The sequence below is a fragment of the Achroia grisella genome, unplaced genomic scaffold (genome assembly GCF_030625045.1).
Source record: "Achroia grisella isolate CSIRO2021 unplaced genomic scaffold, CSIRO_AGI_Agris_v1 utg501, whole genome shotgun sequence".
Classification (NCBI taxonomy): Eukaryota; Metazoa; Arthropoda; class Insecta; order Lepidoptera; family Pyralidae; genus Achroia; species Achroia grisella.
In genome coordinates, this window is record NW_026712897.1 from 917398 (window position 1) to 940478 (window position 23081).

The following is a 23081-nucleotide window of genomic DNA, read 5'->3' on the forward strand; positions in this document are numbered from 1 at the left end:
TGTAAAATCATTATTTTCCAAATTATCGCCATTTTTAACTTTTTAAGGCTGACTTATAGGAGATTTTTTTTTACGAGTTCTAGCTGATCTTATCGGAGTTCTGGGTAGCGCTACCTGAGTTCTATCGAAAAGTCTAGTAACATTTTCCTGTGAAATAATTATTTTCTAAATTATCGCCATTTTTAACTTTTCATGACTGACTTATAGGAGAATTTTTTGTACGAGTTCTAGTCGATCTGATCGGAGTTCTGGGTAGCGCTACCTGAGTTCTATCGAAAAGTCTAGTAACATTTTCCTGTGAAATAATTATTTTCCAAATTATCGCCATTTTTAAATTTTCATGACTGACTTATAGGAGAATTTTTTTACGAGTTCTAGTCGATCTCATCGGAGTTCTGGGTAGCGCTACCTGAGTTCTATCGAAAAGTCTAGTAACTTTTTCCTGTAAAATCATTATTTTCCAAATTATCGCCATTTTTAACTTTTTAAGGCTGACTTATAGGAGATTTTTTTTTACGAGTTCTAGTTGATCTGATCGGAGTTCTGGGTAGCGCTACCTGAGTTCTATCGAAAAGTCTAGTAACTTTTTCCTGTGAAGTAATTATTTTCCAAATTAGCGCCATTTTTAACTTAACTATTTTACAGGAAAAAGTTACTAGACTTTTCGATAGAACTCAGGTAGCGCTACCCAGAACTCCGATGAGATCGACTAGAACTCGTAATTTTTTTTTTGTAGATTTATATTTTTTGCAATAACTTGCAAAATAATTATTTTCCAGGAAAAAGTTATGAAGCTTTTCTGTAGAACTCGGAGAATGCTGCCCAGAACTATTATCAGATCGGCTAGAACTCGCGTCGGAAATTGATCATTTCTTATATGAATTATAATTTGGACGCGGCGAAACTTCAAAAATCGATTTTTTCGTTTTAATCGCTAGAACTATTGATATAACTGATAGAGAACTGTAGAACTATTGTAAAGCAAGCTAGAACTCCGAAGAAATTTGTGATTTTCGTGATTTCGTGCGCTGCGTGAAATTAGCGCACGATTTAAAAATTTGTTTTTTTTTAATATAAACATCGGAACTATTTAAAATGATTATAAAGAACTCTAGAACTATTCAAAAGGATGTCAAAACGCTAAAAAAAAAGTCGATTTTTGAATATCGTGTGCCAAGTTCACAGGAGTGCCAAATTTCACTCTCTTACGTTCACGTAATTTTCATAGACAAAGATATGAAGTTTTTGGTTCATATATTATTATTATTTTATTTCTTATATCTTTATTTAAATATATAGTACGTATAAGATAATTTAATTAGACTTCCATGACCCTAAGTCAAGGCCAAAACTAGAGAACGAACTTGTTTATCCAAAATAACAGCTCATTAATAATCACAAGACGCACTAATTCTTCATTAGCTACTACATATTCTACTTACATTGCATTAAAAGTTTAAAATTATTAAGGTTCTGCACAATCGTGACACTCGCGTTTTTTTCTGTAAACACTATTTTTAGTGTTATTACGAACTGTATCAGAATTGTATGATGCCCTGCGTAAAGGAAAATACCGAACCCTTATAAAGTATTCAATTCACGTATCTATACAAGTATCACTCACGTACGTCTAGACGTCTGTTTATCACAAGCATTTATCTCGGCAGATGTTGATATATTTTGACATGACAATTGTTTCTGCTCTACTGCAGATTTAGAAGAAGCAAGTTCTAAATCTACATTACAGTCTTTCGTTATTAACGTATTTACGTTATATTTATATTTTTGTGATTTTTAACATTTCATTGTTTGTTTTAGTTAAAATAATTTTAAAGTAATATAGATTTATGTATATTTAGATCGAATTCAGTACTTCTGACTAATTAATTGTTATTCCCAACTTCGCCCGCACAAACTTTCACACCCCTATTTCACCTCTACTGATTATTTTTGTGTTAAAAATAGCCTAAATTCATCCTTATGATACAATCTATCTTCAGATTGAATCATTAAAATCTGTTCAACGCATTTTGTAATGAACAAACAGACAAACAGGCTTTTGTATTTGTAATATTAGTACAAATAATGTACTTTTGTTATACCTGCTATTACGGTTTTGCTTATAGTGTATTGAATCCCAAAAAAAGATGAAAAAGGCGAATAAACTCTACTTTTAAATTATTCACTATTAAGATATTAAGTACTTACTACTACTACAACTACATATTAACTAGTTCTACTTTATTTTGTATTGTCACTGTCGTTGTTAAGATGTTATAGTAAGCGTGTGTACAGATATTGTATTGTTGTATACTCCGACGTAGTCAAGAGGAATGTGTTTAATATGAAAATCTGTATTGTATTATACATAAATGTATGTATGAGTAAATGTCAACACTCGCGTGTTTCGCTTATCATTACAACATAATAAGTTGGTTCATTGTACATTCTATTGTATATGTGCATTTGACAAGGTAATGAATGGACTAATCGTTAAATATATTGCTATATAATATTGTTTTGTTATATGTTACTACTTATCGGGTCTGGATAAGATTCTAAGGTTAGATTCAGTATAATGATGGTAGAATGAAATACAGTAGGTATTTAATTTAAAAATGTATTATGATTATAAACACAATGTACATAGTATTTCAATATTTTTTACCCCATATTTTATACCTACATACTAAAGTTATAAATGTGAATGTCAGTTTTATTTGTTTTTTTATAAATAAATGACTGAATGAATGAATGAACGGATCTTATTGAAATTAGATCTAATGATAGATCAGCTATCATTTATCTAAAAAAAAAAACAGGTAAAATCACTAGTATCTACTAATATTTTGTAATAAAAATAACTTTTTTGCAGGCATACAAGCTAGGTAGGTATTTTACATTGATATTATTGCTAAATGCGAGTGTTGCGCCAGCATCTGGCATGCAAAAAATTACTAAATAATGCTGCTATAATGGAATTATAAAGAAAAAATTATTATGAAATTATGTGGTAATTATAAAATGTTTGATGTCAGTAATTATTAAGTAGGTACATGGATACAATTGATATGAAAAAATTGTAATGTCAATAAGTTAGTTTGTACAAGGTATACAATTATGTTCTATGATCAATAGAGACTGTTGGTATAAAGTGTAAATAAATATAGTGTAATTTGTGATAGGTTACAGAACTCGGGCATATCACGAATACATATAGTGTTGGTAAATAAAATATGTTTTATTCTTTAATCAATTTTATATATTAAATAAGTTCAATATGATATTTAAACTAACGGAAAAAAAATGTATTTTTGTGTTGTTTAATAAATACAAAGACAGTAATGGAAACATACACCAGTATGTATGTAAATTAAAAATAAATGCTATGTAAAAGTTTGTAGAAAACTTTAAAAGTAATGGTCGCTACCACGACACCACCGACTAACATAGTTTGAAAATTTTAAATTTACACCTGTCAATTTTGGCTCCGAGTTATAAAAAACAAACTATAGTATATTAGTTTCCTTTTATTATATTTGATGGATTGGTGGATTTGGAAATGCCTATAAAACGTAAACTAAAAATCGCGCTGGTTTTCCTCTTTGCTAGTTGAGTTTTTAATTCTATTAAACATTATACTAATCCCATCAAAAACATAAATGTGAAATGATAGCCGAGTTTAATATTATGATATATGCCTTGATTGTTGACTCCTACTGTCCTCCGTCTGTCCTGAAATGTATTTATAACAATATAAAATATCATTTCTTCTTATAACATAGGATAATATACTGTAGCCTAAGGTCTGACTTGGCTAGTTTTCATATACGAAATAGAATATATAATAATTAGAGAATAGATAATAATTTGTCCCATCACAAGAAAAGCTAGCAAGAAACTTGTGTGTTGTTCTTTTAAAACTGTAACATTTGAAACATTTTTCAACATATTCTAGATTGTCTGGCCTAGATTATGTATCCTATCGTTTAAATCATAAGATAACTTACAGAGTTGCTTAAAATATATAGGTGATACAGAGGTACCCACGCAAAGAACTTTCTCAAAGTCTACCTCGGTCAGGCTGACGTAAACTTAAAGAATTATCATTTTTGTATACTTTATATGAAAATCTATAGTTATGTCTTGTTTTATTGGTATGAAAATCATTAGCAAAGTCAGCACTACTTACACACATTCGTGTGTCGATGTTATAGAGCAGAATATGTTCATGACATGTTGACATATTCAGGTAATTAACGATACAAATGATTACATACTAAAAGGTTATTAGCATTAAAGGCTGATTTAAATATAAATGAAATGTAGTTGTTATCGTGAAAACAATGCCTGTGGTAATTATATCATTTCAGACGCCCAGAATGTTGCTTTGTAATTTTATTTTCTGTTGAAGAATTTAAGAATGGTAAGGCATGAATGTATCCCGGGCGTCATACGATTACCGATGTTCGTAATGCTGTTCATGTATATAAGCGACGGGTAGATGGGTAAGATTGTTTGCTAATGCACATACATAACAAATTATAAAAAATATAGACTCAGGATTTGCAGATATAGTAAGAACTACTTAGCTACTGATCGCAACTTCGTCTCCGTGATAATGATTGACTGGATTAAAAATGATGATTGCTTAAGGCGAGAAAGCGTAACAAACAAAGTTACTTCTCTGACTTCAATTATTGAATATTGTATCTAAATACCCTTTTCACGTAGTACCGTTACCTACACATAAATGCAAATTGTTAATTAGTATTGAGATTCTATAATCAGTTTTGTTTTTTTTATACTACGTTGGTGGCAAACAAGCACGCGGCCCATCTGATGGTAAACTGTTACTGTAGCCTAAAGACGCATGAAACACCAGGAGTGTCACGTGCGCGTTGCCAACCCTTAAAAAACCTTTACAAACCCTGTTCTAAAAGATACTGTCTCTATCTATGGATTCTCTCAATTAGAAGTGTAGATGAACAATATACTTTTAAAATATACATCCTGTAACGTGATAAAACGTATTGCTCCGCATGACTTTAAATAAATACATTACAACAGATGTTTTCAGAAATAAACCATTTTTTATACTACATTGCAGACGGACTGTAGTGTTGGCCTATCTACCTAAATGAATAACGATATTTTAAATTTTGATTTATAAAGTAATAATGAAAGCGAGTAATATTTAATTAAAAGTTTAAAGCTTATGATTTTATTCCATATAGATTAATTGTAGTAATTAAATTTATATAAAACGATGGCATAATAAAAATGTACGAATGATATCTGCAGTTTGTTGGACATGAAGTATTAACTACTTACCTTACCACAACTACAACTCTACCTTAGTTCCTTTTCATTATTTCTGACCTTATGAACGTTAAGGTGGTGTAATCTCAGTATGATTACGCGACAAGGCTTTGCATAAAATAATAAAAGAAGGAAGGCCTTGTTTTATCGATCGCCAGTGAATCTACATTATGCACCTGAATCACTGGGTAACAAATAAGAGAAATCAAAGCAATAACTGGACATATTTATTTAGATAACAGCAACAATAGACACGCCGTAAACGTAAAGTAGAAGATTCCCATCACGGTTTCAGTCAAATTACATTGCAATTTGTTGTTATCATTACACTTAGCTAAATAATTAAAACCTTAGATGTTCGTGAACATAATGAATAAGACAATCATGTTTTATTTATCGGCGACCTAATGAAATAAGCTATAAATCTGACCTAAAACGCCTTGACCACCATTCAGTTGTTATTATAATAATTGTGATTACAATTTTAATAGAAAACTAGAATAATAGTAATAGAAGATCATAATTAGGTCATTCGATCTCTCTTCTATCTATCTTCTACTCTTGTCTTGAATGGGGTATCCCACTTGTGTTGATATTTGTGCTGTGTCAAAATTAAGAAAATAATCACTTAGGTAATTATGGTTATATCTCAAAAGATGGCGATTCAATATGAATTTATATATTTTTTGTAGATTATTTATGTTATATTGGTTCTTTAAGGATTTTAAAATCAATCGCATACTTACTTATCAATCCTATTATATTAAGATAAATTAAATATAATTCACTTTTATATATAACGCAATGAGGAATTACCGTGCCGGATCTTAATGTCGATGCATTTTCTAACGCGGCAAGCTCGTAGAGGCCAACAGTGAATGCCATGTGACCTTCACATTGGCAGCCATGTTCGACATCGCCAACTCACTGATGTAAAACACGTATTTGTGCCAATTCGAAGATCAGCTGATTTGAGAGTAACCATACCACACCACGCCTCGCCCCGCCTACATAACGCTCGTTCATCGTTAGGAGAAAGTGGCCTCAGAATATTGCCGGTTTCAAATGTCACGCGTATTCGTTTGTATTTTTGTGTGCCTGTGACTCTGTCCGCACGAAGACGAAATTTATCTTGACGGTCTCGGTGGTCTAGCGGTTTAGCACACCGTTTTACTTCGGATGGTCGCGGGTTCGATTTCTCGCGTGGTGCAAACATTTGTATTCATGAATATGATTATTTGTATCGGTCTGGGTGTTTTATATGTAAATATATTATGTATGTATTTACAAAAAAATATATTTATGCATTTATATCAGTTGTCTAGTACCCATAGCATAAGCTCTGCTTACCGTGGAACTAGATGGCGCTGTGTTAATTGTCCAGGGTTATTTATTATTAAACTTAGATAAGCCTACCGATAGCGGCTTCACTTGTATAAGTTACTTGGTAGTTGCCTAAGATATGTTGTTCAGAGTACGAAATGAGTATTAATAGGTCCTATTCAGTTGTAAACGAATATTCTGGTCTAATATCCAGGTCGTATCGATTACTTCGTGTGGTATATTATCTTAGATATACAAATTAATATCAGAAAATACGAGAGTTATGAAAACAAAATAAAAAATGTTTTAACGAACATTTTTTATTTTGTTTTCATAACTCTCGGTTCGAAACTCTAATGGAATATTCTACTATTCGTCTTTAGACGTGTTGTTATAATATCAAAACAGGAAACAATTTCATTTTCTCTTTTGTGGTTGGAATGTTCACAAAATACATAAATTAACATTTTTAATTGGTCAATCCACTTTGACATTTATGCAATCTTTTATAGGAATAATAAGAACTTTATCAATTTCAATTGAGATTGTTAAGTATAAGCATAATCTTATCGTGAAATATATGCTGATATGTAGATATGCGATAACATAGATAATATACACAACAGTCCCCACAAAATTATGGTTTAATAAATTATTTTTATTATGTTTATCAAGTTCTTTGTAAATACCACAACATCGGAGTGCCAATCAGCTCTATTTTAGGCTCAATATTGTTCCTCATACTGTAATGTTTCGTTTAGTAAACCCAAACGAAAATAAAGCAAAACATTTTGTCAAAAACAAAATTATGTCGGTGGTAAGATCACTCTTTATATTTCATTAATTAATAGACATACACATAGACAAGAAAATCTAATACGAAACTGAAATATACATTACTATAACAAGATGTATAGACAAACTTGTTATATATAAAAAGAGCAGTCTATTAAGCCGGGCCTGCCATTGAAGCTAGTGATGTGGAAACAGATTACGAAAAGAAATAGTCGACTTATCACTTCTGAAATTTAAAACAACATTAAAGTAATTTTTTAAAATAATTCCTTTTTATCATATTATAAATAATATATAATATATGTTAAAGGCAAAGTAAGATTTATTATAATGTTTACTGTTAAATTATAATTTTATATTATAAATTACGAGCTAAATGTAACCTGTTTTACGGTCAGTACCACTTTTGACTGTTTTTGTACTAACAAGCAACATGCCTCCTGACTGTTGTTACATTTGAGTGTAACATTCATATATTTAAGTAACTAAAGAAATAATTATCCACTAATGTTGTTACCATTCTTATTTTTTACTTCAACCGCAGCGCGCCATTAGTTAATGTTTTGTGAGTTTTTCCTCTCATTTACAGTTTAATTATTATTTTGCTTATTTACAAATAAACTGAGCAATTCTTCTCTCAACTTGTTTATTCAATAATGGAATGATAGTAAAAAAAAATATTTTTATCAGTCCTCCCGTATATAATATAATTATGCTGCAAAACCATATATGTATTCTATAAAAAACGATTAGATAAACTTAAGAAAATAGATATATTTTGTAGGTATATTAACTTATCTGCCAGTTGCAAAAATTTAGCAAGAAATCATAATAGAACATCACGCCCGTCCTTCATTGGGGTTTGAAATAAAGCACCACCAAATTTAAACAAATCTTCGCTTACAACCTTAGAAGGCAGTAATCTCTTTTAATATAAATGGAAGCTATACATATATGTAACCAAAAAAATTGTGGTTGAACTTTCTGATATAATGGCTCAATGTGAATAATATAAAGAGTTTAGTACTTACTTCGCTTGCCAGCTATCGTAAATTTTTATTAATTAACAAGGAATGATCTGTGTACGGATATCATTATAATAATAATTATTTATTGCACAGATAAACGTGAAAAAAAGAAACCAATTTGATAGCTATTGCGATAGTAACTGATTTAAAAAAAAAAGACTTATCATGACATTATCATTACATGGACTTTCAATGTAGAGTTCGATTTTTAAGTTCAAGTTGTAATGTTTTTATAATTGTAGGACGAAAACTGTGACATGTCGTCATAAACAACTCTGATGTAAGTTAAAAAAAAAATCTTTTGTGTAAATAAATTCTAATGTGTTGCGTGCGTTAGAACTTATGGAGCTGCTGAAGACCAACAATTGCATAGCGGGTACGATTTCAGTTAGAAAGGACAGGGTTCGAACCTCGACTCAGGCCGTAGACGTCTCGATTTCCATCCCAGTTTTAATAGGGCAGGAGATCGACTGGAGAGTGGTATTTTGGTACTTATAAATGTGTATTTGGTAAATACAGAAATTGTATAATCGGTTATCTGTGCTTTCGTATCAGTGTTTTGACTGTAATACTGAGTGGGAACTGATACTGGCCCATAACATAAATTATATAATTGTAATCAATTATAATATATTATGATAATTAGATGTTTATAAACATTTGATACAATTCAATTTACATTCATTTTAATCTATGATGATAACCCGTAATTACACAGTGATTTCCTATTTAATTATTATTTCCTTACGTTATAAATGTATGTACTTATTTATAATTAATACGTCAGCTGGTTGAGTAAGCTGGATTTCACGCTGGTTAAATTATCAACTCATATAAAGTTACTCATATAATACATAGGTATACTAGCTGTCACCCCGACTACGTTCGCGTGGAATAAAACATTTTGACGGAACATCTACTCGCAGATAGTTAAATTTGAGAGTTCCGTCAAAATTTGTACAGCCGTTTCAGAGATTAAAAAGAATAAGCAGACAGACAGATAAACATTTTACTTAATGAATATTTTTTTTATATAAGTACAAGATATGTATACTTTCACATGAAAGGCTGTTAATTTAAAATAACAAACAAACCCCTAAATTTTATTAATTTCTATAGATATCAATTGTTGTTCCCTAAGATGTATGTAAATCATTTTGTCATAATATTTTTATCATTTTATTGAACTTCAGATAATTTGAAATAAAATAATTGATTACGGTCCTCCGGCTATCTATCTTCAAGTCTAATTAGGTTTCGTTTAGCCATTTAGTCGTGCAGAAACTTTCGTATTTATGATATTCGTATAGTCAATCTATACGAATAATGAGAAACTTTAGAATAAACGCCGGATTTCTTACAACGGATATTTCGTAATTATAGAATTTACAGGACACACGATGTGTCAAACTTCAAACGACAATACAATTTGCATTTGGAAACTCTGTTCACCCGTTTTCAATTAAGTTAAACCGGAATTAGTGACATCATCCTTCGCCAGTTAAAAGCCTTTACGACTTGTACTTACTTGACACTAAAGTTCTTTTCCACAAGTTCCTTGACAGTAACTCTTGTACAAACAACTCTTGTCCGTTTTCGTACGATGACTCAATATCATACAGGTATATAAGTATATTTGCTTATTTGTACTTCATTTCATAGTTGCTTTACTACTTAGTTACATCATCAAGCTGAGATAATACAAATTTTATATTTATTTAAGATTTCATTTTAATGAAATTAACTACGAGCTAATAGCATAGTCTATGGGACTGCGGTAAAACCGGCTATGTTGTACGGACTGGAATGTGACCAGTAAAAAAGACAGATTTACAAAAACTTCATACCACTGAAGGGGAAATGTTCTTACACTCTGGTCTCGAGACTAGATAGGATGCGAAACGAATACATCCGCGGTACTTTTTAAGAGTCTCCCAATAACAGGGAAACTTAACCGAAGACCATCTTTAATGGTATGGCCATGTAATGCAAATAGACAAGGAATATGCGGTCAATAATACTTTACAACTGCAAAGAGGTAGTGGACGTCCTCCAGCTACCTAGTGGATGACCCTGAAAAATCTTATCCCGATGGAAAAATTGCCTGACCCGAAAATCTAGGACAGATTGTTCTGGCACCGCAATCTTTTTTTTTTGGGGATAATAATGAAATAGTCTTCTCGCCTGCGCTAACGGTTTACGCTGTTCAAATTCACTAGGAATTAATCACGATGGTTTCCAGGAGGAACCGCGTGGATGTCGACCTAACATGGTACATCGCTAGCAATGGAGATTACTAGTTCCCTTTACAATCCCCTTCCCCCCGGCGCTGCAAAATTAGGAGACCCCATATAAAGTGGGATAGTGCAAAGAAAAAGAAGATAACATTTCATTATAATAATAATATAATGCAGGCTAATCAAAACACTCAATCAAAAGATTCTTATCGGAGTTTAAATATAAACTTATGACTAAGCGCATTATTAATACATTACATTAATTTCCTAATGATTGTGTAGTGCATTGTGATAATGCAGGAATATGAGTATATATATGTTCTGTTGCCTGTTTAATTATGAGAACATCAGTAACTATAAAAATGTCAATAAAAAATCAATGGATAATTCGGATATTTTATAAGAAAATTTCAATAAAAATATTGTGCTGTACAGGTTCACAGTTCTGCTGGGTTTGTTTTATAAATTCACAGACATGAAACTGGGGTCGTTATTAAAAGAGAAATAATTCGTAACTTTAATAGTGGCTCTTATTAATCTACTTTTAGACTAGTTGGAAGTGTCAATTACTAATAACAAATCGATGATTTGTTTTTAATACGTTTGGAAATGACAATTTGTTTACTAAGTATTGCCAATTGTTTCTCATTGAAACAAAAGAGCCCAAAGAATGAAAGTTTAACCGTTCATTAGAGAGACACTTGCGTGCGTTTATACACGCGATGACGTCAGAACTCATCCATTTTGTTTGATCCGATAAAGGAACTTTCCTCACTTGTGATAGACAGATTTGTAATATCTACAATATAGATAGGTACTTTATAATTTTCAATTGAATATAAAAAAGTGTAAAGTGCCTATATTGTAAATAACATAAATAATAGTGAGATAAATATGTAATAAATATACGATTTTAATATTACTTGAACTAAAAAGTAAAGTTGCCCTATATATTTATTTTATTAACAGTTTTTCATATGAACATCCGTATTAACATGAGAAAAAGATATAAAAATATTTCTTATTGGGTTTTTAAGAGAGATTAATTAGAGTTTTGGTGATTTAAAACAATAGGTGAGTTTATTAGGCTCATTTGTATAGCAGTCTACCCTTTCTCGTTTTAACTTTGTCCCTAAGAACAAAAAACAATGCAGCAATATCTGACCGTCTTAAGTTGTTTAGAAGAACAGTTATTAGGTGTTAATTATCTGGACATTTGCTGTCCATGAATTTGTCTGCATGTTGCAGAACTACTAAAGAAGCCAATGAAGCGTCACCACTGTTGGTCACGCCTGTGTTTATTCCGTGTTGCAAAATCTCAGTGTTTACAGCCATTGCCTACGTTAGGTCGCCGGACGGGGTGACGATAACTATTGTCTTGTCCATTTCATGAGTCCACTAATTGGTCACGTCAAGCACTTGACACGCTTTCCAATATTACTTCATACGTTACATTATTAAAGCACTTATTAGTTCGTTCGGATCGCTCACGGTTTAATATTCGTTAATAATAGATATTAGTTTCCTAGCAGGCTTATTTAGAAACTCAATTAACGTTTAAACTGTCCGGAATTAATAATTCCATAGATTTGTTAAACTAAATAATAAAATACAATAAATAATTGGAAATCGAAATTAAATACAGATTACGCTTCATTACGTAAACGAATAGGCGTGACCAAGTCACAAAAACTCGATTCTAACGTTCTTAAACTATTTTATTTTTAGGTTTAATTTAATATTGTTTTGTGTATTTAGAATGTACTATGTGCAATTAAAGATCCAATTTTGAAAAATCAATTATTAATAAAAAGCCTTATATGGCTACCCTATCTATAAATAGGTACCAATTATACTCTTTTCCTCTGTTATTCCTACAGGAAACAACAAGACCGCGCCAGATCACCCACATGAATTGAAACATGATATTTTATATTTCTTTATTTTCATAATTTCCTTAGACTTTTAATAATAGTGATTGTGATGATTTTAATATTTTTGTAATCAATGGGGTGTTCCATTTTGCTAAAGTTTTCCACATTTAACAAAGTATAATAGTAACAAAGTATAAAAAAAATGCTTTTATTTCTTTTAAGAACGTTACAATCAGTAATCACTTTTAAGTAATCGGTTCAATTCCGATGAAATGATCCCACTATGTTATATTGTTTGTATTTATTGTTATGCCAATAAACAAATACAACAACACAATTTGTCAGCATTCGTGACTGAAAGCAGGAAAATGTATTCTGTTATCGCAGCGGAATCACTTTCGTTTCGTGGTTCTTTACCGCTACTTAACAAGATCGTGACCTGTTGCTTTTCCTTACTTTACGATTACGAGTACTATCGTTGCCTTGTAGGCTGAATTTGATATAATCGAATTAAAATTACATCGAAAAGATGACATATACTCAATTTAATCTGTCTTACTTTATTAAGAAACAAAACAATAAAATCTGAATCGGTCATAGTAATAATGCAAGTTGACATAGCTAGAGATTAGAGATATAAATGAAATAGACTCCTATGATTTGGATTTAATCCGTATCTAATGCCATTATACATAAAAGGTAGCCTGTTGACGATACTAAGAACGGTACTAGTTAATAATGTAATAGATAAAACAAACATTTTCACTGTTGTTTATTATGGCTACAGAGTACAATGTGACACTGCACCAAAATTGCTAGTTTTAAAACTTTTGTATTTACCGGTGTTTTTGTTTATAACTTGTCATATATAGCCAGTCTATATGTAAGGTCTGAAACAATCCGAAATGCATGATTTTTTTTAAACCTGATATAGTAGAAATAATTATTTAATCCCTTCAGTGGATAATTTAGTGTTAGCAGTAAGTTGATTAAGTGTTCACGGTATTGAATTACAAGTAACATAACAAACTTCCTGAAAAGTACCTAATTATAATTTACAAAATCAAAAACATCTACAAATACCTATAAATTTACATTTTTGTTATAGATATGTAAATTATTTTATTGTAATTAATAAGGAAAACAGCAATTACTACACATATTAAATTCGTGTTGTGTCCTTTTTCCTGTAGAGCTGTTATGTAATTTTACATTCTTTCAGTGTACTTAGTTACATAGTTGTGTAATTATATTAGCCAATAATTAATATTTGTACAGTTAAATATTAAAATTATTACTCATCTGAGTGCCAAGTCGGTACTTACATTAACGTTTAGGTTAATAACATCTCACTACTATGCATCTCTAGGACAGGTCTCTGCATGCATCAATAAGGACAACACAAATATAAGTATTAATAACACCCGCCCTGCTCAATCGGCTTAGTATGTATAGCGATAGAAGAATTATTAATTATTATGTAATAATAGTTATTCTATAGGATAGGGTTTTATTTCGAATTTTCAATTATAAAATAATATTTACATAATTGATCATGTGATGTGTATTTATAATTGAAGATCCAACCAGTTAAATACTACATATTACTACATACGTATTTAAAGAAAACATAATAAATTTAAAAAATCAATACATGATGTATTGTATCTTTGTATACCTGATTTTAATTTAGAAAAAATCCATCATGAATATCCACCTGGACTTTGACAGTAGTACTAAGACAAGCGGGTACTATGCAAGTCGGGTAAGACCAAAAACCAATAAGATTTACCCAAGTCTGCCTAACACTGGTGCCAGTTGAATAATATAATATGTTACTATTATTATAGAGGGGCTCAAGGGATGATAATACCTATCATCTTTTCATAAATTATGCTATTTAAGTCAATTTTGTCAATCAGTAGGCTAAGATATAATAATTAGGATCCGAACTTGGATCTTGAGGTTGCGCCCAAAATCCCAAATATAAAAATCACTTTTTTATATTATATTTTTTTTTTTGCAGATCTACAGATCGGTACATGCGTGTGAAGTGGCGAGATGTCCGCGTCGGAGATATCATCCATCTGTCAAATAACGAAGCTGTGCCGGCAGATATGGTGTTGTTACATACCTCAAATCCCATAGGTATCTGTTACCTTGACACTTGTAATCTGGATGGAGAAACAAACTTGAAACAAAGAATTGTGGCACCCGGTTTTAAAGATAAGGTAAATAGGTAATAAGGTAAATCGTAAATACGAATTATATTAAGTTATTTATATACTGGTTAAGTTATTTATATACGCAATTCAGAATGATGACATTATAACCTAAATCTCTATATTTATTAAATGCGTACTACGTGATGAATAATTAAAAAAATTGTTATTGCTTTTCTTTTACAGCACGCAGATTTCAAACCATTAAAATTTAGAAGTACTGTGGAAGTAGAGAGGCCATCGACTAAGATTTATCGATTTACCGGTACCATTTCACATCCGAACGGTGCACGAGTGCCGCTCAACTCGGAACATCTTCTTTTAAGGGAGTGCACGATCAAAAATACAGATTACGTAGAAGGCATCGTCGTTTACGCGGGACACGAAACTAAAGCTATGCTCAATAATGGCGGACCGAGGTACAAATGTTCCACTTTAGAGAAGAAAATGAATACAGACGTCATTTGGTGTGTCCTGGTGTTGCTTTTTTTATGTTGCGCCGGTGCAGTCGGCTGCAAAGTTTGGTTGGATCAATATTACACGCCTGATATGCCGATGTACAAATTTGTCCCGTTCGTCCCGTACGATGCAAAACCCGCATACGAGGGCTTATTGATATTCTGGACTTATATAATAGCTCTTCAAGTCATGATCCCTGTATCATTATACGTGACGATAGAGATGACGAAACTCCTCCAAGTCTACCATATACATCAAGATGTCGAAATGTACGATCCAGCGACGAACACCCGAACCGAATGTAGAGCATTGAATATAACTGAAGAGTTGGGCCAGATTAAATATTTGTTTAGCGATAAAACAGGCACGTTAACAGAGAACAAGATGGTGTTCAGACGATGCACGGTTGGGGGCGTGGATTATGATCACCCGCCCGGACCACCGGCTGAGCCTTCGCCTGAATTGGCGCCAATAGTCACCCCTATAAGTAAAGTGTCGCCAAACAGAAGATTGCTTCAGCACTTATTAGATAACAATGATGCGCAACATACACAGAAGGTATTTTTTCTTTTATATGTATAATAAATATCGAATAAGATATATCTTTATTGGATGGACTTGTTTTTTGCTAGACCAGAATTCTGTTTTTTTTTTCGACGTTCCACTTTATGGTTCTTGTTTTTGGTCGATGTTATCGAGGACATAACATCGATGTTAAATCTGATAAATATCGATAACCTCTACACCTAATTTTGTGTATTCTCTTTAGTACATTATATTCTATATCTATTTTTTCTCCACTTACTTTTTGTAACCAAACCGTTTATAATAGGCGACTGCGGTTTAGCACAGCGCTTTACTTCCGCTGATCGCGGGTTCGATTTCACGCACAGTACAACATTTGTATTCATGTACTCATGAATGATTGTTTGTATTGATCTGGGTATTTTCTATGTATGTATTGACAAAAAAATATCTATGTATAAATATCTAAGTGTAAAAATATCTATCAGTTGTCTAGTACCCATAATACAAGCTCATCTGTTTAGGTTAAAACTAGATGGTAATGAATTGTCCAGGGATATTTAAAAAAATAAAAAGAAGGTTATATTTACCGCTTATTCTTGCTCTACATAATATGTTTTATCCTTGCTCACATTTTTGTATAACCATCTTTTATTTTATAGTGTTACAGGTGCAATAAATTATATTATATTTTATCTCGATAGGTCCGCGAGTTCCTATTGATCTTGGCAGTATGCAATACCGTAGCAGTAAGCCAGCCACACGTGGACACCATGCAGATGAGTGGGTCCAATTCGGGAGAACAATATGACAAGCCGAGCCGCTCAAATGGAACGCTCCGATCGAACGATAAGTTAGTAATATATTTATTTATATTTGTAATGTTATTTGTTAGGTAGATGCTTAAACACACGACACTCACAATTACAACAACTTAATACAAATGAACTTATTTAATAAATATACACAATACAGATTAATGCTTCCAGGCTCTAAACTTAGTTTGTATTCATCTGGTCCTCTGGTAATGTCGATAAAAATATATAACAAACAACCGGAATATTTGAAAACATTAAAAAAGATGAAATATTTATATATAACTTAAAAAAAATACTTATATTTTTTTTTATTATAATGTCAGGGGTTCATATTCTATATCTATATGATAGCGGGTTCTATTCCTCACACGACACAAACATTTGTATTATTTCATTCACTCATTCTAGGTCTGGGTATTTTCAATTGATGTATTTACGAAAAATATATATATGTGTGTGTCTATATTCGTATCAGTTATCTAGTACCATAACACAAGCTTTAGCTAGCTTCACTTGGGCCTAGATGGCGCTGTGTGAATTGTCATAAAATAATGTATATATATATTTACAGGATAATGACCTCTTATCAAAAAGTAATGATAATGCTCTGAATTATCGAAATCGATAGCTTGAAATCACTATAATAGATTGTCAATTAATACCATTATTACTAATATTATAACCAATTTAAACCATTTTCCTATCAGTTTATCTAGCTGCTATACTGCCTCGCCAATCAGTCTGCTGATTAATATTTTGATTTGGGAATGTTGTATTAATATATAGCCTATGCCACTTTGGATTAATGTATCTTTCAAACAAGAAGTAAATTAATTGTGTACGGTTTAGCACGCTTACTTCAGGTGGTCTTGGGTTTGATTCATGACAAATGTACCGTACATTTGTGTTCATTATATATCAGTTGGCTACTACTCCCCACCAATTGATCCCTCGTCCCATTTAAACGGGGATAGAACGACAGTCTGTGCCGAGGTTCGAAGCCCCAGTGCACTTACACTAAAGTCCTATCCATCAGGCGGGACTTTGCCTTCAGCCGCTCCATAAGTCCTTCCGCTGGTTTGGAGTGTCATCTGGCCTCGCCCCCGTCGACCATCGTCGGATGAAGCCGTAAAGACCAGGTGTGGCCTACAGTATTAGAGTAGTCTAGAAAAAAAACCATAACACAAGATCTGCATTAGAAGTAGATGGAGCTATGTGACATGTTATTATATATTTTAATTATATTCACAGAAATGTGGTCTCTTCTACAGGTACGCGCGATTGACGGAATCTCGCTCTACAACACCGTCGCCACCGCCGTCCACAACGTCGCCGCTCCGAATTCGATTGCCAAAGCTACCATTCGTTAGTAAAGACGAGAACAGTAGCGAACCAAGTACGTCTGCCGAACAACAAGTGAGTATAATGATTTAACTATTGTATTAGTTTTTAATGGCGATAAATCATTAGAGGCCGAAATTTGAGAAGTACGAATGTAAAAACTAGACTATGCTAGGAACTAACTTTTTAGTTACTTTTAGTTAACTGGCCTTTATATTTTCGCGGAAGGACTTAAGAAGCGGTTGATGGCCAACTACTGCTTGACGGATACAACGCTAGTGATATGAACCCCAGATCATGCCGTCGTAATTTTGATCCTCGTTTGAATTAGATTGGGGATGGATCAGAGGGGCATTGTACAAATATTATAATAATATTAAAGTAATTTTTAAATAAGTTGTAACTATTTATTAAAAGGCAATATTTATTAAAAAAAAATTGTACAAAATTGGTAAAAAAAAACATCACCATATTTCCTACAAATTTTCAAAAACTCATTCGGTGTGTATATTGAATTTATCTTTAATTGTTTATAGCTGGCACGATACGAAGCAGAGAGTCCTGATGAGTTGGCACTGGCAGAAGCGGCTCTAGCTTACGGGTATGAACTACGGTCGCGGGCGCCCGATGAGGTGGAGCTTGGCATCCGTGGCGAGCTCACGCGGTTAAAGGTGTTACGTGTGCAACAGTTCGACGCCAACCGGAAATGCATGTCGGTTGCTATGCGCATGCCCACAGGACAGGTACGTTGCACTATATTTACGCTTCGGCTTATCCGATGAGAATCTTACCCAGGAACGCACAATATATATATATATATATATATATATATATATATATATATATATATATATATACTATCCCCTATCCTACTACAAATGTAAGCTGTTCTGTGCTAAATGGCTCCAAAACTTATCTTATAAAAATCTGAAGATCTTTTAGAACTTTATAAACTGGACTTGTATCGTAAATATTGTAATTTCAAAAATAATGTATAGTAATCATAGACCACCCTCTCTGTCTCTCACACATACACACACACACACACACACACACACACACACACGCACACATACGCATAATCCTTACACATATACATATCAAATACAAGCATAGGCTCTTTTTATTTTGTACCTTTTTTATGGTTTTTTTTTTCTTATTGTTTATAAGTTAAATTTTCTTTGTTTTGGTAAATTTAAATATTTTCTAAATTTTATTAGACAATACGTGATGGGTAACGTCATGGCATGTAATTTTTTGGAATTATATGAACTAGGTGAAGGGCGTCGATAGTCGCAACACAGTTTTATACTTCTGTATAAAACTGTGTTCTGTATAAAACATCTTAACAAAATATCACAGTCATGTTTGTTTAATGCTTTTGTGATCTAATTGAATAGGAAAGAGAAAGTGGTACGGACTAAGACTTTTTACTATCGCGTGTAGTATAGCTAATTTTATAATGATTTTTTAGCTTTTTTTAATGCCTATAGGTTCATAACTACATTGTCAAGATTTTTTTGTCCCTATCGGGCTATCTGCTTACAACGTCGTCAACTTTTGAGACACCCTGTAGGTACTGTTTATCTTTCTCAGTCCCATTTTATAAAACATTCTTTATTAACACAAGAACACGTTTCAACAAATAGTTCATTTTCAATAAAACTGCATGCAAATATTATTTATTGTATAAAATACCTATCACAAAACCAATATAAAAATTTCCTGTTTTGTTCTTTGTATTGTTTACAATATATTTCGTATTATTGTTCATATCATTTGACTAGTCCTACTCAAATCGACAGCTCAGCTATATTCTATACTATGTAGTTTATTATATGTACTCTTTTGGTATTCTCAGGTGGTGCTGTACGTGAAGGGCGCAGACAGTACCGTGCTGAATGCGCTTGCGCCGATGCGGTCCGGGTCCGCGGAGTCGGCGGCGTACGAACGCACTCGTACGCTCATCACAGAATACTCGCGAGCCGGACTACGGACCCTGGTCATGGCGAAGCGGACCATGCAGCTCGCTCTATGGGAGGAGTGGCTCGCAGGCCATGCGCGCGCATCCGAAATGGGCGAAGGTACGTAAAATGGAAGACATGTCAAATACTAGACATTAGCCGCGCCTTTAATAATAACTAGTGGTCGCCTAGTAGTCGAAATTCGGCTTTAATAAAAAATACAAAATAGTACATATGTGTCAAATACATGGTAGATGGTACATCATTTTATGTAAATAGTTTTTCTATGTAAACTATAAGTGTGCGAAATTACATACGCCTACATCCACGAAATTTTCGTAAAATGGGATACAAATATTTTCCTTCACGTATTTATCATTGCCATTTAGTTTGGAACTAAATGCAAAGCAGAGAGAGTAACTCGTACAGGGAGACTTTGTACAAAATAGTCTGCTTAGATACCTCTGTCTCGATCATTTTAGCCATCGAGCTAGTTCACTTATAGAGCGAGGGAAGCCCAACTCCTTCCGAATACGAATTTAGTCTGAGGGCACCACGTCGGATTCTAATCTCGGCTCAGGCCGTCGTAATTTCGATCCCCGTCTGAATTAGGCCGGGAAACAATCGGAAGAGGACTATATAAATACCAGTTTGATTATTTCCGTCACCACCTTGAAACCTAAAATATCAATATGCGGGCTTTGTGCAATGCGTGAGAAGCGCTCGCACTATGTAACAATTTATTAAATATGAGTCAGATCATATCGTATTATTGCCGTCACCACCTTGATACCTAAATGTGCGGGTGTTATAATGTGCGCATTTAGCTGATTTTGCCAAACTGAAGAGGAAACGCCACTACACATCCTATAGGGTTGTAGCCCACTCATGCGTAAACGTAACATCCTTTGAAAAGTTTACACTCTCTCCTCAGGAGATAAAAACCATCGCTCCTAAGAGTATCCTTCAATTCTTGTCCCTGACGAGTTTAGGCAGCGAATTCTGAAAAAGGGCGAGCACAATAGATCTATGTAGATCGCAGTGCTACAGGTTCGAGCACCTGATAATAGCCCAAATAACCCAATAAAAAATGTGCGCAGGTCGGGAGAAGCGCATGCGCGCGTCGCTGGCGCGGCTGGAGAGCGCGCTGGCGCTGGTGGGCGCGTCGGGCGTGGAGGACCGACTGCAGGAGGCCGTGCCGCGCACCGTGCGCGCGCTGCTCGACGCCGGCCTCGCCGTCTGGGTGCTCACCGGCGACAAGCCCGAGACTGCCGTCAACATCGCATACTCCGCCGCGCTCTTCTCGCCCGCCGACCGACTACTGCATCTCATGTCGCGCGACAAGGTAGGTACTCTACTAATCGAGCTTCAGTCATGTTATTTTATCGTATTACATACAGTCTAGTAGTGAGTGGCGGCGTATCCAGGAGCACGCTCGTCGCAACGCACGCAAGTCGACGATCAAGAGCTACTTATATAACGGGCCGACGGGAGGGCGCTCGCTGGCGGTGGACGGCCTATCGATGGGGCCTACCACTTACCAATCCGAGTTCCGAGTTCCGATTTCCCCACCTACTAACAATATACTGTACGCACGTTGCGTGTCCAGGAGCACGCGGAGTCGACGATCAAGAGCTACCTGGAGGGCGGGGCGGAAGGCGGCGGGGAGGGCGGGCGCGCGCTGGTGGTGGACGGCCGCACGCTCACCTACATCCTGGACCGCCGCTCGGGGCTCGTGACGCCGTTCCTGTCGCTCGCGCGCCGCTGCTCCGCCGTGCTCTGTTGCCGCGCCACGCCCCTGCAAAAAGCATACATCGTCAAGGTACCCAACATTTTCCCGATACATACGATGACTGCATTTACAAGTACGCTCTTTCCCGCGGCGATCGGCTTTCATGCAGGAATGAAATGTAAACAAAGAGAACGACATATACCGCGTACTCATTAACGCGTTGTTCAATTGTGCGTGTTTAGTGCCTTTTTTAAATAATTAATTATCATTGCGAAATTGAGTATCTCTGACTATGGAGCAAAGACATAGTTATAGTTATTGAAAACTTATAAATCTTAAATGTGTCTTTAAAAATAATTTTGAAGAAAAGAGTGGTCTGATAATTTACAGTATTTTTGTTATAATTTGTATATTTTTTCAGTTTATATATATATATAATTATTTTATAGGCAGTAAAAGAAGAACTCAGCGTTACAACCCTCGCCATCGGCGATGGAGCTAACGATGTCTCAATGATACAGACTGCCGATGTTGGAGTGGGTAAGACTGAATTTCATTCTCTTATACTTTTGTAGTCCTTTACTAATTCTCATGCCAGCACGAGGGCTCATGATGCTAGTATATTGTATTATATATTTTTATTATTATGTTATGGTGATTCTCTTCTTATTTTTGTCTATTCTAACTTCGGCTTATCCCCCAACAGGATTATCGGGACAAGAGGGACGACAGGCTGTGATGGCTTCCGACTTCGCGCTCTCTAGGTTCAAATTCATTGAGAGGCTACTACTAGTACACGGTCATTGGTGCTACGATCGTCTTGCCAGAATGATATTATACTTCTTCCTTAAAAATGCCGTGAGTTTATAATTATTTATTCAACTCTATCGCTTAATAATAAAGGTTAAAACTAACATAAAGCCGTTTGCATTTTTACCTGTAGGAAATTATTTATAAATATACGAGTTATACAATTATTATGTAACTCATATATTGAATATTTTATTCAACAGACATTTGTGTTCCTGATATTCTGGTACCAGCTGTATTGCGGCTTCTCTGCCATGGTGATGATTGATCAGATTCATCTCATGTCCTACAACCTCATGTTCACCGCATTTCCGCCACTTGTTATCGGTATGTATTAGTCATGTTGCGGGTACGAAATGGATACGCTGTTGTTGGTTAAGACGATGTATATTACAGATGATAATTGACTGACAATATGTACATAAAAATATTGATCTTATATACTAAATGACAATAGGAAAATGTAAGGTAGTAGACAATATTGGATTTGTCTTACTAGCCATTATTAATGGTAATTATTATTTTGATATATTGTAACTGTATCCCATAAGTGACTTTTTTTGAATGACAGAAGTGTGTTAATAACGCTTATGTTTTCCACCACCAATATTATTTATATAGGTACCCAAAT

At 33.9% G+C, this 23081-nt stretch overlaps 1 protein-coding gene across 1 annotated transcript in view; it reads left to right on the forward strand.

Annotated features, from left to right (window-relative positions):
• Nucleotides 1-23081, forward strand: part of LOC131846096 (phospholipid-transporting ATPase VD) — a 54170-nt gene that overhangs the window by 26469 nt on the left and 4620 nt on the right. Inside the window, exons 2-12 of the mRNA XM_059195318.1 lie at nucleotides 14606-14810; nucleotides 14988-15818; nucleotides 16490-16638; nucleotides 17875-18019; nucleotides 18481-18687; nucleotides 19806-20028; nucleotides 21009-21253; nucleotides 21518-21730; nucleotides 22090-22180; nucleotides 22347-22498; nucleotides 22654-22777. Coding sequence (XP_059051301.1) covers nucleotides 14606-14810; nucleotides 14988-15818; nucleotides 16490-16638; nucleotides 17875-18019; nucleotides 18481-18687; nucleotides 19806-20028; nucleotides 21009-21253; nucleotides 21518-21730; nucleotides 22090-22180; nucleotides 22347-22498; nucleotides 22654-22777 — 2585 coding nt within the window. The remainder of the gene's footprint in view (nucleotides 1-14605; nucleotides 14811-14987; nucleotides 15819-16489; nucleotides 16639-17874; nucleotides 18020-18480; nucleotides 18688-19805; nucleotides 20029-21008; nucleotides 21254-21517; nucleotides 21731-22089; nucleotides 22181-22346; nucleotides 22499-22653; nucleotides 22778-23081) is intronic.